At 61.1% G+C, this 14,669-nt stretch overlaps 2 protein-coding genes across 13 annotated transcripts in view; one reads left to right on the plus strand and one right to left on the minus strand.

The window, feature by feature from the left end:
- LSP1 (lymphocyte specific protein 1) overlaps nucleotides 1-14,669 on the plus strand; it is a 41,278-nt gene extending 26,609 nt beyond the window's left edge. For 11 of the 12 annotated variants that reach the window (XM_003816073.5, XM_063608032.1, XM_063608036.1 and 8 more), the window contains 10 exons: nucleotides 2,542-2,679; nucleotides 3,888-4,052; nucleotides 5,832-5,973; nucleotides 6,330-6,422; nucleotides 6,678-6,721; nucleotides 6,898-6,979; nucleotides 9,137-9,271; nucleotides 9,642-9,719; nucleotides 9,879-9,981; nucleotides 14,173-14,669. In XM_003816073.5, coding sequence (XP_003816121.1) covers nucleotides 2,542-2,679; nucleotides 3,888-4,052; nucleotides 5,832-5,973; nucleotides 6,330-6,422; nucleotides 6,678-6,721; nucleotides 6,898-6,979; nucleotides 9,137-9,271; nucleotides 9,642-9,719; nucleotides 9,879-9,968 — 967 coding nt within the window. In that variant the 3' untranslated portion in view covers nucleotides 9,969-9,981; nucleotides 14,173-14,669. The remainder of the gene's footprint in view (nucleotides 1-2,541; nucleotides 2,680-3,887; nucleotides 4,053-5,831; nucleotides 5,974-6,329; nucleotides 6,423-6,677; nucleotides 6,722-6,897; nucleotides 6,980-9,136; nucleotides 9,272-9,641; nucleotides 9,720-9,878; nucleotides 9,982-14,172) is intronic. The other variant, XM_034931932.3, reaches the window with a different exon arrangement.
- Nucleotides 10,113-14,178, minus strand: PRR33 (proline rich 33). The gene has a single exon (XM_055093961.3). The coding sequence runs from the start codon at nucleotides 12,987-12,989 to the stop codon at nucleotides 11,550-11,552; it is 1,440 nt and encodes a 479-aa protein (XP_054949936.2). The 5' UTR covers nucleotides 12,990-14,178; the 3' UTR covers nucleotides 10,113-11,549.

Consider the following 14,669-nt stretch of genomic DNA (forward strand, 5'->3'; position numbering starts at 1 on the left):
GGCCGGCACCGCCGTTGTCGGGGCAATGGCAAGGCAAACAGTCAATGTTTGCCTCACTAAAGTGAGGCTGCGGCACCCTGAAGGGATCCCTGGAGGGGGACGTGGTCCCCTTGTTCCCAAGCCTGTCTGCACACGCACGTGGATGTCAAAGGTTCCCGTGTGTGAGCACGTGCATACTTGTATGTGCATGGGGTGCGGGCACGTGTGCCTGTGTGGCTGGAGCGTGGGCTCGTGGAGAACGTGTGTGAGTTGGGTGTGCACCTGCGTGTGCCCCAGGCCTAGGGAGTCCTGCGCCCGGCCGCACTCCATGTGTTGGGCATGAGCTGTGAGCAGAGTGAGGGCCTTTGTGGGGCTGTTGGGGCCCGGACTGCTTGCCCATAGGGGTGGACCTGAGGAAACGTGTGCACACGAGCTTCTGGGGTCTCTGCGCCAATGTGTACTTCCAAGCCCCGCCTCCCCTATGGCTTGGTGGAGGGGGTCTGTGGAGCTGGAGTGAGGGCCCTGGACCCATCGGAAGCCCAGGTCCAAGGAGGAGCATGGGCTCCCTCTCATGCCCCAGGCCCAGGGACACACACCCCAGCTAAGCCCTTGCTCACATGGAGGGGCTGGGACATGGGAACACGGGGAGCAATATGGCCAGGCTTCCCCTCCATGGAACCCCTCCACCTCCTCAACACTCTGCCCCAGCCTGCGCCGCCCTCTGTGTGGAGGGGCTGGGGCGTGAGTGAGCACGAGGGCCCCTGCGCCCCAGGCTCTGCCTCCCCAGGTGGAACGAGGCCCAGCAGCCCCCAGCCATGCGGAGGCCGGCAGAAGCGGGAAGCTGGGCCTCATCTGCCCGGATGATGGGAGCCAGGTGTGGGGAATTAAGTGGCTTCCTCAGGGGCTGGGAGTTGAAGGCACTTCTGAGGAGCAGGACAGGCAGGCGGATTCGGGGGCGCGGGGGGCGGGGTGCACAGCCGGCGGGGTTTGCGTGGCTGGAGTCCCCTGTGGCTTCGGTGGGGGGAGTGGGCCTTGAACTCGGGCCTGTGGAAGGGCCTGGCTTTTGTCTGAGAGGCTTAGGGGAGACCTAGGAGAGATTAGATCACGCGCTGGCAGGGCTGTCTGGCCAGGGGACTGGGGCCTAGTGGGGATCAGGCTGCAGGGTCAGGCAGCGGCCACTGGCCGGGAAGAACTGAGACCCCAGCGGGGAGACCCCAGCCCTGCTCCCTGTTCTGGCCTGGGCTCCCTCCCTGGGTCTGGGATAATAAGCCCTGTAGGAGTGTAGAGACCCTGGACCCCCTCTCAGGCTCTAGAAGGGCGATGGGAGGCAGGGCCATGACAGCTGAGGCTGCGGTGTCTGCAGGACCTGGACCATCTGAGAGATGCTGGGCTGGGGCTCTGATGCCCAGGTCCAGGCCAGCCTGTGTCTACCTCTGTCCCTGAGGGGGGCGCGTGGGACCCCGAGAAGCCATGGTTTCAGGCCCTGAGGGCAGAAGCACTCCCTTACCTCAGTTTCCCCATTTTTGAAATGGCTCAATTGGCTGGGTGCGGTGGCTCATCCCTGTAATCCCACCACTTTGGGAGGCTGAGGCGGGCGGATCACCTGAGGTGGGGAGTTCAGGACCAGCCTGACCAACATGGAGAAACCCTGTCTCTACTTAAAAACACAAAATTAGCCGGGTATGGTGGTGCATGCCTGTAATCCCAGCTACTCAGGAGGCTGAGGCAGGAGAATCGCTTGAACCCAGGAGGCGGAGGTTGCGGTGAGCCGAGATCACACCATTGCACTCCAGCCTGGGCAACAAGAGTGAAACTCCGTCTCAAACAAACAAACAAAAGAAACAGCTCAGAGAGACTCCACAGAGGGCTCTGAAATAAGGATGGGGTGGGGTTGGGTGAGCCGACCTTGTAAGGTGCCCCCAGCTATGGGGTTAGGCCCAGGCAGGACCCATGGGTCTGCAGAGCTTCTGTGAGCGGGGCTGGTGGTGGGACAGGAGGTGTCCTGCCTGGACGTGCTCAGGCCCTCCTTTCCTCAGCCTTCGACCTCCCCTTTCTCCAACACGCCCTGCCTTTGGGGTGCAGGAGGGAGCACCCACAGGTGGGGTGGAGGTGCCGCCTGGCGGTGCGCTGCGGCCAGTCTCCCTGGACTCCAGTATCTTCTTCCTGGGCCCTCCAGGGTCACCTGGTCTAGGTCCTGGTTCTACTTAGGGAGGGAGGCAGGCTGGGAGAGGGGGACAGAGGGCCTTTTGTCATGTCCTTGAGTTTCTTCAGGCTTGAATGGGCCTTGGAGTCCCACCTTCATCCCCATAGGGCACAGGGGTGCCCAGATCCTCACAGGGCCCCAGGACCCTCGCCTGGGCCAGAGGGCACCTCATGACGACGTGGGCAGCCTCTATTTAAAGATGGACAAGGTGAGGCCTGAGGGCCGGCCTGGGACTGACCTCGTGGACAGGGCTGCCTGCACCGTGTGGCCCCAGCAAGGCCTGTGTAGATGGGAGGAATGGGTGCAAAACAGCCCCTGTGTCGGCTGTGGTGTGACTGTCCCTCTGTGTCCCCCACTAGGCCCACTGCTCAGTGGAGCGTGGAGGACGAGGAGGAGGCTGTCCACGAGCAATGCCAGCATGAGAGAGACAGGCAGCTTCAGGCGCAGGACGAGGAGGGAGGCGGCCATGTCCCCGAGCGGCCGAAGCAGGAGATGCTGTGAGCAGCCCCCTAACGCGTGCCTGGGCTCTAGCCCCTATCCGTGTACCCTGGGGCCTGGGCAGAGGCGGAGGTCAAGGGCCTGGGCTCGGGGATTCCAGTGCAGGATGAGAGTGAGGAAGGGCTCCCAGGAGCAGGCGTGGGAGTGGGTGAGTGCTCCTGGGGCGAGGGTGGCCACAGCCCTGGAGGAGGGTCTGCCAATACCTGGCTGCCTCCTGGGCGCTGACCCAGGCTCTGTGTCCGTGCCCTGGCCCTTGCTCGGACCGCCTCTGACCCCAGCCACGCAGCCTGGCCCGAGCCCCCCACCAGACTCCCCCGCCAGTGACTCACAGAGCCACGTCCAACTTGGCGGCCAGGCTGGCTTGCTTCCTCCTTGGGCCCAGGAGGCCTCCGCGGCTGGGCTGGGCTGTTTTTCCAATAATGCTTCCCTTCCTTCTGGCCTCTTTTGTTCCATTTTCTCCAAGTCAGCAGCCTTGGGCAGAGTGGGGTTCAGCGGTCACCATAGTCAGGCCCTTGGCCACCCCCACCAAGGGCCCCAGCTATCCAGGGGCTCCCCCTGCCACATGGGAGGCCTGAGAAGTCGGGGCTTAGGAGGACCTCATGTAGGGTCCTCATGTGGGGACCAGGGCAGCCCTTGGGGAGCCCCAGGATGATGGGGGAGGCACAGCCCTGCCCTAGGGAGCCCCAGACTGATGGGGGAAGCACAGCCCTCCTGTTAGGGAGCCACAGGCTGACGGGGGAGGCCCAGCCCTGCCCTAGCAAGTCCCAGAGTGATGGGGGAGGCACAGCCCTGCTCTTAGGGAGCCACAGGCTGACAGCGGAGGCACAGCCCTGCCCTCAGGGAGCCCTACACTGATGGAAGAGGCACAGCCTTACCCTCAGGGAGCCCCAAACTGATGAGGGAGGCATAGCCCTGCCCTCAGGTAGCCCCAGACTGATGGAGGAGGCATAGCCCTGCTGAGCCTCAAGGAGTCCTGGACTGATGGAGGAAGCACAGTTCTCAGGCTGCCCCAGAACTGACGGGGGAGGCATAGCCCTGCCCTCAGGTATTCTGACCACAGGAGACACAGCCCAGAGCCAGCTCTGTGGCAGACAGGGTCTCCCACACTTGGAGTCCAGGGCCTGAGCGGGCGCCGTGAGGTTAGTGTGGGCCCTGGGCAGAGGAGGCAGCAGCCGCCCAGTCCTAAGCTCCCCCCTGCTACCCTCAGCCTCAGCCTGAAGCCCTCGGAGGCCCCTGAACTGGATGAGGACGAGGGCTTTGGCGACTGGTCCCAGAGGCCAGAGCAGCGGCAGCAGCACGAGGGGGCGCAGGGCGCCTTGGACAGCGGAGAGCCCCCCCAGTGCAGGAGTCCTGAGGGGGAGCAAGAGGACAGGTGAGTGAGGGCCTCAAGGGTGGGCGCTGGGCAGAGCGGGGCTCCCTCTGGACCTCGAGGGCAGGCGCTGGGCAGAGCGGGGCACAGCGGAGCTCCCTTCAGGCCCTCAACCTGCGCCTGAGCAGCCACCCCATCCTCCCCTTTCCAAGCAGACCCTGAAATGCCCCCATGGCCAGGAAAGGGGGAGAAAGGAGGGAAGGGAGGAAGAGGGCAAGACAGCATGGTGGCCGGCGAGGGGCCGCGAGGAAACCTCATTCTGGGGCTCCCTAGGGCCCCTGGGCCCCATCCAGGCAGCTGCGAGGCCAGGCCGGGTGCTGCCACATCAGCACACAGCTGCGGCCGCTTCCGTAATGGAGGCTGAGAGCCTGCCGCCGCCCCTTCCTCCCTCGGGGCTGGCTGATCTCCATTCCCACGGAGGGGAGCAGGTATTTCCAGATGTGCATGCCGGAGAGTCGGCCGGGAGGACGCACTTTCCAGATGTGGGAATGTGTGTGCCTGTCTCAACCCCAACAGGCCCAACAGGGGCTGCTCCCGAGCCCCACTTCACTACCCCTGCTCAGGGTCCTTGCCGCTCTCAGTCATCTGTGGCCATGATGGGGCTGACCCCACCCACCCTGCAGGGCCCGGGCCATCTGGGACCCCAGCCCTGCTCAGGACCCCCTTGCCTTGAGTGGGACCAGAGCCCATGGCTGGGCTGACAGTTCTCCCTGGTCAGGGTCCTTCCTGGCCCCTCTGAGGCCCTAAACCAGCCTGGAGCTCTAGGGACCAGTGTTGCTGAGCGACGCTCCCTTGTCCTCCTACAACCAGGCTCCCACTCCCCAAGAGCCACTGGTCCTGGCCTGGCGCAGTGCCCACCGCCCCCCTCCCTGGGCCTCAGTCTCCCCCTACGTGCTTGGGAGTCAGCGGCTCTGCTTTTCTGAGATGGGGCAGCTCCCTTCTCCCTGGCCTCAGGCCTAGGCGGGCGAGGCTGCTCCCACCAGCAGGGGGCGCTTTGACTCTTCCGTGGAGCCCAGCTCTGCGGCTGCCACCCCACCCCCTGCACCTGCCTGGCTGCACAGACCTGCTCCTGAATGGCCCCTCTGTGTGGCTGCTGCTGGCTCAGACCCCTGCCCACCTTGGGCGGGTGGGTCTGGGTCTTGGCTGGCACGCACACCCGGGGGCCTGAAATCATGGAAAATTCGAGAATTTCCCATCTTCTCCTCCAGGTTCAGTCCTGCTCAAATGCAGAGCCGCTCAAAGCTGCCAGCTGGCTGGCCTCCCCTCCCCCGCAGCCGGCAGCCCCTTGGCCCTGCTCCTCAGTGACCTGGCCCCTACCCCTGCCTAGCCCTCCAAATGACCCAGCCTCCAGTCCCCCAAACACCCAAGGGCCCCCACAGGGAGCAGAGCAGGAGTGGTGGCCCCAGCAGCCCGGCCTCGCGGGGACCCCGTCAGACCAACCGGGTGGGCAAGCAGCTGCCAAGCTGAGGCCCAGCCAGAAAGCTGGGGATTGAACCCAGCCTCAGTGCCTGGGGGACCCTCAGTCTGTAGAGCCCTGTCTGGCAGGGACTGGGCAGTTCCCCAGGGGCCTCAGGCCCTGACACAGGGGCCCAAGCAGACTGCGCTGGCTCTGAGGCCACTGGACCTTCTTTCCCAATGGGCTTGGGTCTCAGATCCCTTGGCACTCAAGTAGCCTGACTACCTTCATTTTACAGATGGGGAAACTGAGGCTTGGAAAAAGGAAGGAGTCAACCAAGCAATCCAATGGCCCTAGAACGGCTTTGCCTCCCTTTCCACCCACAGGCCCGGCCTGCATGCCTACAAAAAGGAGGACAGTGACGAAGTCCACCTGGAGGAGTTGAGTCTGAGCAAGGAGGGGCCAGGCCCAGAGGACACTGTCCAGGACAACCTGGGGGCCGCAGGGGCTGAGGAGGAACAGGAGGAGGTGATGGCTCCACCTCAGAGGGTCTGGGTGTACCCCCACCCCAGGGATGAGTCTGCCTTGGCTGTCTGCCCCACTCTGTGGGCCCTGTGGGTCAACACCCCACACCCCTAGACCTTGCAGCCCCTTCTGGGCCCACATTCTCAGAGAGGGCGAGGCTCAGTGATCCTCTTGCAAGATCTGGAGACATTTCTCCAGACTCCTCAGTCCCTCCCCACCAGCTCCAGAACTGGAGCACGTCAGGGCCACAGAGAACCTGGGGCTCAGGAAGAAACAGCATTTGTTCCCACAGGTGCTGGGCAGGGCAGGAGGGGCACAAGCAGGGGGTCACTTGGGATGTCCGTTTTTTTTTTTCCTAGCACCAGAAATGTCAGCAGCCCAGGACACCCAGCCCCTTGGTCTTGGAGGGGACCATCGAACAGAGCTCGCCTCCCCTGAGCCCTACCACCAAAGTAAGTTAAGCTGCAAAGCCTGCCATCTTCTCCCCTCTCCCGCACTCATACCCAAAAGGCCAATCCCACATGCCAGCCACAGGAAGACCAGGCCCAGGCCTGGCTTTTGTCTGCTATCCCCCCATTGCCCGGTGCTCAGCGAACCCCCGTGATATAAGGGTTGGGGGTTGGATTAGTGGTTGGAGTAGCTGGGGAGATGGAGGGTGGGCTTTACCTCGGCTGCTGCAGGCCTGTGTCTCTCTCCATCCTCTGCAGCTCATCGACAGGACCGAGTCCCTAAACCGCTCCATAGAGAAGAGGTCTGTCTGTCTGTCTGTCTGCTTTCTGGGCTCAGATCTTAGGTTTCACCAAGGGGGGGTTGAAGGGAGTCACAAGGTAGAGATCTGGAGACCGAGGGGGGCTCTGGGAGAGGCTTGGGCAGGTTGGGAGAAGCCTTGTGGGAGACATGGGGCTTGACACATCTTCTACCCTCCAGTAACAGTGTGAAGAAATCCCAGCCAGACTTGCCCATCTCCAAGATTGATCAGTGGCTGGAACAATACACCCAGGCCATCGAGGTATGACCTGGCTCCCCTCTGCTGTCAGGTCCCCCCTGCATCCTGGCACCATTCCTTCATCCAACCAACGCCCTTCCATCCAATCAGTGCCGCCTTATTCAACCAACACCCTATCCAACCAATGCTTCTCCATCCAGTCAGTGCCCCTCTACCCAATCAATGCCCCTCCATCTAATCAATGTCACTCCATGTAATCAATGCCCCTCCTTTCAATCAATGCTACTCCATCCAACCAATAATCTCCCATCCTATCAATGCTTCTGCATCCAATTAATGTTCCTTTATACAACCAATACTCCTGCAACCAATACTCCTCCAATTATTCAGTGTTCCTCCATTCAATCAATGCCCCCCTCGGAACAATACTCCACCATCCAATCAATGCTCTTTCATCCTGTCAATGCTCCTCTATCCAGCCAATATTCCTCCAGTCAATCAATCCCCCTTTATCCAACCAGTACTCCTTAATCCAATCAATGCCCCTCCATCCAATCAAGATTCATCCCTCCATCCAATACTACTCCATCCAATCAGTGCCTCTGCATCCAATGTCCCTCCATCCAATCAATGTCCCTCCCATCCAATCAATTCTTCTCCATCCATCAATGCTTCTCCATCTGACCAATACCCTCCATCCAACCAATACTCGTCTATCCAATGAATGGCTCACCATGTAACCAATGCCAGTCCCACATGCCAGCCCCTCCATTCAGTCGGTACCTCTCCATCCAATCATCCAAAACTCTTCCAACCAGTCAATGTCCCTGCATCCAACCAATATTCCTTCATCCACCAACTCCCTTCAATCCAACCAATACACCTTCATCCAATCAATACCCTTATTCATTCAGTCCTCCTCCATTCAATCAATTCCCCTCCAGCCAACCAAAACAACTTCATCCAGTCAATGCCCCTCCATCCAATAATGCCTTGCACCCAATCAATGGCCTTCTATCCCATCAATTTCCCTCCATCCAACCAAAATAGTTTCACCCAATCAATGCCTCTGCTTCCAATCAATGCCCTTCTATTCAACCAATACTTCTTTATCTAATCAGGACATCTCCATCTAACCAGTATCCTTCCATCCAACCAACACTCTACTAAATCAGTGCCCCTCCATCCACCCAGTGCCCCTCCATCCACCCAGTGCCCCTCCATCCACCCAGTACTCACTTATCCAACAAGCACTCCTCTATCTTACCAGTATTCCTCCATCCAATCAGTGCTCTTCTATGCAATTAATGCCCCTCCATCCATACTTTACTCCTTCACCCAATCAACGCCCTTCTAGTCAACCAATACTTCTGATTTCAATTAATCCCCCTTCAACCAACCAATACTCCTCCATCCAACCAGTACTCCTCCATGCAATCAATGTTCCTCTATCCAGCCAACATCCTTCTATCCAACCAATATTCCTCCATCCAATTAATGCCTCTCCATCCAACCAGTACTCCTGCGTCCTATCAGTGTTCCTGTATCCTATCAATATTCCTCCATCCAACCAATACTTCCCCATCCAATCGATACTCCTTCATTCATTCACTGCTCCTCCATCCAGTCAATGCCTTTCCATCCTACCAGTGCCCCTCCATCCAACCAATACTCCTTTATCCAGTCAACGTCGTTGCATGCAATCAATGCCCCTTCATTGAACAAATATGGCTCTATCCAACCAATACTACTCCATTCAATCGATGCCCCTCCATCTAACAAATACTCCCTCATATAATCAGTACTCCTCCATCCAATCAATATTCCTTCATCTATCAACACCTTTCTATACAACCAATACTCCTCCGTCTAATCAATGCTCCTCCATCCAACCAATACTCTGAAATTTAACCATTGTCCCTCCATCCATTCAATGTCCCTCCATCCATCCCATGGTCCCCCAGCCCTACCCCATGAGGAGCATGGAGGCAGACCCACATCTGTCCTGTGCGCCATCATCTCCCTGATGCTCTTCAGGACAGGGAGGTGTCTCACAACTGCATCGAATGGAGGAAGGCTCATCTTTCCAATGATCCCCACTCTGGGGCTGCATTGGGAAAGCGCTCCCAGGGAAAACACAAACACAAAGCAGACGGTTGCTCTGATGTGACCACGGTGGCTGTCCACTAAGGTAATCCTGATGCTTTTCCTCCTCTGCAGACCGCTGGCCGGACCCCCAAGCTAGCCCGCCAGGCCTCCATAGAGCTGCCCAGCATGGCTGTGGCCAGTACCAAGAGTCGGTGGGAGACGGGTGAGGTACAGGCTCAGTCTGCGGCCAAGACTCCATCCTGCAAGGTAAGGTCCCCTCCAGGGGCAAGGCTGGGCTGCAGAGCCAGCGCCGGGGAGTTTAGTAGCAGGCCGGGTTTCCTTGTTAAGACAAGCGTGGGACTGTCCAGGATGAATGTGGGTAGACAGAACCCTGAGGTATTGCAGTAGGGTTGGGTTCACCCTTGCTGGTGTAGAAGGCTGTGTTGTCCGAGTGGAGGTGGATGGCACCTTTATTCCTTTCCCTTCCTCTTCCACTGGGATCACACAGAAAAAGTTTAGGTAGGCAGATCCCAGGCCCCCTGGCCAGGTAAGGCAAGGCGGGAGAGAAGGGCCCAGGGCTTCTACTCCCCAAGATCCAGGGGTCTGCCCTTGTGACATACCCTTCTGCTGCCCCCAGGATATTGTGGCTGGAGACATGAGCAAGAAAAGCCTCTGGGAGCAGAAGGGAGGCTCCAAGACCTCATCAACAATTAAGGTAGAGCCTAAATGTGGTTGGTGCAGGCAGGGTGGGTGCAGCAGGGGAGGGCAAAGAGGGACTGTCCTCTGTGCATCTGGGAGGGCTTCCCAGAGGCGGAGGCAGCATCATCTCCTTTCTGCTGCTCTCACCTTCACTCTTGGTCTCCTTTCCCAACAGAGCACCCCATCTGGGAAGAGGTATAAGTTTGTGGCCACCGGGCATGGGAAGTATGAGAAGGTGCTTGTGGAAGGGGGCCCGGCTCCCTAGGCGTCCCATCTCGGTGAGTCCCTGGCAACTCACAGAAGGGGATGAGGTGCACACACGTGCACTGTGCTGGGAACTTGGCAGCCTGGAGGGTGCCTGGATCCCTGTTGCAGGCTACAAGGATGGACTCCGAGTTGGCCAGAACCCAGACCAGCTCAGTCTCCCAGTCCTGTGCAGATGCTGCCTCTCTCACCTGATACCAGATTCAAACTCTCTGCTCATTTCACTAGAGTCAGCCCGGCTCAGCCACTGCTCCACTAGGGAAGCTCAAGGCTCCCATCTGGGACTCCCCAAAAGCCACAGCAGGGCTCGTGAGGGAAGTGAGGGGCAGCCTGGCCACCACAGGGCTAGCATTGAAGGAAGCAGGTGGCATGGAGCCCAGGTTCCCTGACCATCTGTATGCTAGGGGTCCATAGAGGGGCAGGAACTTAGGTCCTACTCCCTGTCCCAGCCAAGAGCGATTCAGAGGTCCTGATGCCCTCCCCATCCCATGCTGCAGACAGAGCAGTGCCACTCCTGCCATGGTGAGACACACATTTATTAGTGACCTGGGCCCCAGGCTCCATTTCCAGCACCCATCACACCACAGGGTGGGGCAGCTGTCCTCCTACCATCTTCCCCTGCCAAACCCTGACTCTCAAGCAGCTGTGGCAGAGGCTTTTTCTGGTACCTCTGTGTCCCTCTCCTGTGGTTGGCCACCCCCACCAGAGCCTGGCTGACTGCTGAGTGGGCCCCTCCACTCTCCCCACCAGGGCCACAGCCCCTTCTCTGTCCCGCTTGGCCAAGCTGTTCCCATAGGGTTGGGACTGAGGGCTCCCTCCTCATCCAGCTGTCAAAGCCTGGGCATGGCCAGTGCTGAGACCCTCGCTGTCCCACCAGCGAATCCCTCGAGTTCTGCCCCCTCAGGCTGTCAGCCCAGGTAGGGGAAGCAGAGGTGGGCCGAGAGAGAGGTCACGCTGGGCCCTCCTCCACCCCTGCTGAGCCCCTCCCTGCCTGCCCCTGAGCACTTGTATTGGTGCCAAGTCCCACGCTGGCTGAGGGCTCCCCCCTGCACCCTAGTCCCAGGATCTGGCTCTGCCATCAGGAAGCACAGGCAGCAAAACTGCTGACTGCTCCTGACGCCGATGGCCAAGCCAGCCTGACCGCACCCATGCCTCAGCAAGCAGAGATCTGGCCCCAAACCTTTGACAGCAAAAGGTGACAGCAAAAGGGAGGATCAGTGAGAGGCCCAGGCCCCTGAGGAGCCTGGGCTAGGTCAGTAGGTGCAGTCCTCTGCCATCTTACCTAAAGTTTTCATCCCAAGGCCCCCATCCTACATCTCGACGCAGACCCCTTCTCTGTTCCCCTCACACCACTGCAGCCCAGGGGCTCCAGCTCGTCCTCTCTGCCCCGTCCACCTGACCACCCTCCTAACCACGCAGACTTCCCTCAGCACCCCATGTGCCCTTCCCAGGCTGCCCTGCACCCCATGCCCCTTGGGCCCTGGTGCATCTTCATGCAGCAACTATGGGCCCCCAGCTAGAGCCTCAGCCCCTTCTTCTGTCCATCCCATGGTCCTGAGCTCTGGGGGCCATTCTGGCCACTTCACTGGAGCCTCCAGCCAGTCGCTGTGCGGTTGAAGTTCTTGGGCTGGGGGCTCAGCTCCAGGATGGAGCGGACTGTGGGAGGGGGCCGGGTGGCCTCCTGCAGCTTCCGGGCGTTGAAGCGAGGCCGGTACAGGAAGGGCAGGCGGGTGAGGCTGGCTGGGGTGTGCTCCCCACCGCTGGGCCCTGCCAGGCGCCCTTGGGCCTCCGCCACTGACATGCGGTACAGCACGGCATCCCACATCCTGGAGGTCCGGGAGGCGGGGGCCCGGGGTGCGGTGAGGGCGGGCACCTCCTGCTCTGTGGGGGCAGGCACCTCCTGCTCTGTGGGGGCGGGCACCTCTGGCTCCAGGCTCTGCCGCGGCTCTGGGCACGGAGGCTCTGGGGCCTCCTCCAGCAGCTGCTTCTTGAGCCACGTCCAGCCACTGAGCCGGGGCTTGGGTGCAACTTTGGGGACAGGGCATGGGTGAGGGCCTGATGGTGGGGTAGGGGATGAGGCCCAGGCAGGGCTGGACACTCGCTCGGCCTCAGAGGCGGGGCCAGCCATCGGGGGCTCCTCCAGGTGCTCTCTGCCAGGGCCCACGGGGGCCAGGCTGTGCGGTGAAGACTCCAGCGAGTGGCAGGTCGGGGCTATGGGCACCACAACCCTGGCACTAGCCTCTCTGGGCACCGAGGCCTGGAAGCTGGGTGGCGGCCGTGGTACAGGGGGCTCCTCAGGCAAGGGACTGGCAGCCTGGACTGCGGTGGGCAGCGGGCGGATGTGAGCCACTGGGACCAGGGGCTGGGCCCTAGGGGGACTTGGGGTGGCATCTCCATCCTGGCTGTTGGATCCCCCTTCTGGGGCTGTCCTGGGAGGCTCAGGGGTCCCATTGTGTGGGGATGGTGCCAGCTGGATGTGCACCTGGGTGACGTGGGTGCCCCCACCCCCAGAGACAGGGACGAAGCCACTGGGGGGCCGGGTAGGTTCTGGGGCCGAGGCTACAACCTGGGGCCCCGTGGCCCTGAATTGAGCAGCTAGAATCCTGCGCTGGGTGAGGCCGATGGAGAACGTGGACTTCTGCAGGGGTGATGCCACGTGGTGGATGATGGGGGTGTGCGGGGAGCGGGGTAGGGCAGCCACCATGCGGGGAGCCTCGGCGGGGCGCGGGGCTTCAGGAAGGCGTGGGGCTTCGGCGGGGTGCGGGCCCTCAGCAGCGTGCGGGGCTGTGACCTCCTGGTCATGGCTGGCCTCACTCACGGGGGATAGGGAGGTGCGGAAGGCCCTGGGTGGAGCGAGGTGCGTACCTCCCATCATCTTCTTCCGGGCTGCCTTCCTCAGGAGCTTCTGCAAACGCAGGTTGTCCTTCCCTGGCTTGGGCAGCAGGGGCGGTGGGGGTCCAGGGGTTCCCTGGAGGCTTGGGCCGCACACCTCGGGTGCCATCGACGCAGCTGATATGAGCATGACTGTGTCCTAGGGTGGGAGGGACAGTGGTCAGGCCAGCCCTCCTCCCTCCTGAGGTGGGAGGCCTGTGTCTCCCGTGGTCCAAGGAGGACCTGGGGCCAGGGGTGTGGAGGCCTGAGTATTCTGCTTCCTGAGCACCCAGAACCTGCCAGGGACATGCTGAGCTCGACTGTGCCTTGGGGACTTTGGGGTGGCCCCACCATCACCCTAGTGTAAAAATGAGGCCACAGAGGCTGAGTCCCTCCAGGGATGGGGCTAGAACCTGCCTCCAGGGCTCTGTCCTCCATGCCACCCCAGCACAAAGCAGGCCCCAAGTACACAGCCTGGGTCAGGCCGCAACACCGTGTGGGCTGGGGTGGGAGACGCGGGTGAGCCCCAAGTGACAGGCATGCCCCTGGCCAGCTGCTGGCCAGGCCCAGGGCTGGAAGAGCGGCTGCCCACAGACACATGAGGGGCGCCCTGTTGTCGCCGGCCCGACCACAGGCGCGTCCGCTGCGAGCCAGCGGTGAGGGGTGGCGGCCAAGAGGCTTGGGAAAGCCGAGGCTGCATCATCAGAGGTAGATCGGCCGGAAGGTGGGAGCAGTTTTCGCTGAGCTATGCTAAATGGGATATTCCCGCAGACCTCCTGTCTGGGGTGGCCCGGCCAAGCCGCCCACCCTGGTTTCTGGGCACCACGTGTTTGCAAGGACATTGACAAATGGCATCTGTCCGAGCCAGAGGCTGTCTGGTTTGGGGAAGGAGGGAGTCCTGGGGGCTGCCGCTGGTGGGGGCTGGCTCTGCCAAGGCAAGAACAGAGCGGCTGGAGGGGTGGGGGTGGAAGGAGCCCGCTTAGGACTTGCTCTAAGCTACCGGCCTCCTCTGGATGACGGGACTGCAGGAACCACGAGAACCCCAGTTCTAGCTCCCAGGGTGGGCAGGCTGCTTGGCAGGCAGGCCGCCTTCCCTCCACCTGGAGTCAGGTCTCCAGCCAGAGGTCCTGACCCAGGGCACCAGTGCTCACACTGGGAAGCAGGCCTCTGGGGCAGGACGTCTTCTCCTGTGGTGGAGTGGGGGTGTGGGCAGGGCAGGGAGGCCAGCAGAGAGAGGCTCGGGGAGCAGGCTCTGTGGGCTTGCAGGAGGCAGGTCTGTGGCCCCTCCCTGGACCCTAGCCTAATGCCCCCTGCACCCCATGCCTATGTTCCAGCTTCCTGGGTCTGCAGGTCCAGCCGGGTGGCACCCTCCATGTACCCAGGGGAGATTCCAGCCAGACACCCGCCCCCCGGCCCTGGCTAAGAAGTTGCTTCCCGTTGCCAGCATGACCTACCCTCGCCTCTTTGATGCCACCTGCTGCCACCTCCTTTTGCTCCTGGACCCTTTAGCCTCTCTGCCCTTCCACTCTCTGACCACCGCCCCCGCCCTCCCCACCCAGCTCTGCTTCTTGTTACTTGGGGGAGGAAAGAAACTCCTGATCATTGGCCAAAGGGACTTACCCCTGGAGAGGCCAAGTGCCTTCTAGGAAGTTAGGAGGTTGAGGCATAGCCTGTGCAGAGAGGGTGGGTCACCCCCCCAGATCCAAGGGGAAACTGCAGGTCAAGGGCTGAAAACGGCCATGCAGGATGCTTGATGCTGCGTCCCCCCCGCACTCTGCTTGCCGCCCCCCACCCCGCCATTTTGTATAATAAAGCTCCCTGTGTATTCTCA

The sequence above is a fragment of the Pan paniscus genome, chromosome 9 (assembly GCF_029289425.2).
Source record: "Pan paniscus chromosome 9, NHGRI_mPanPan1-v2.0_pri, whole genome shotgun sequence".
Lineage (NCBI taxonomy): Eukaryota > Metazoa > Chordata > Mammalia > Primates > Hominidae > Pan > Pan paniscus.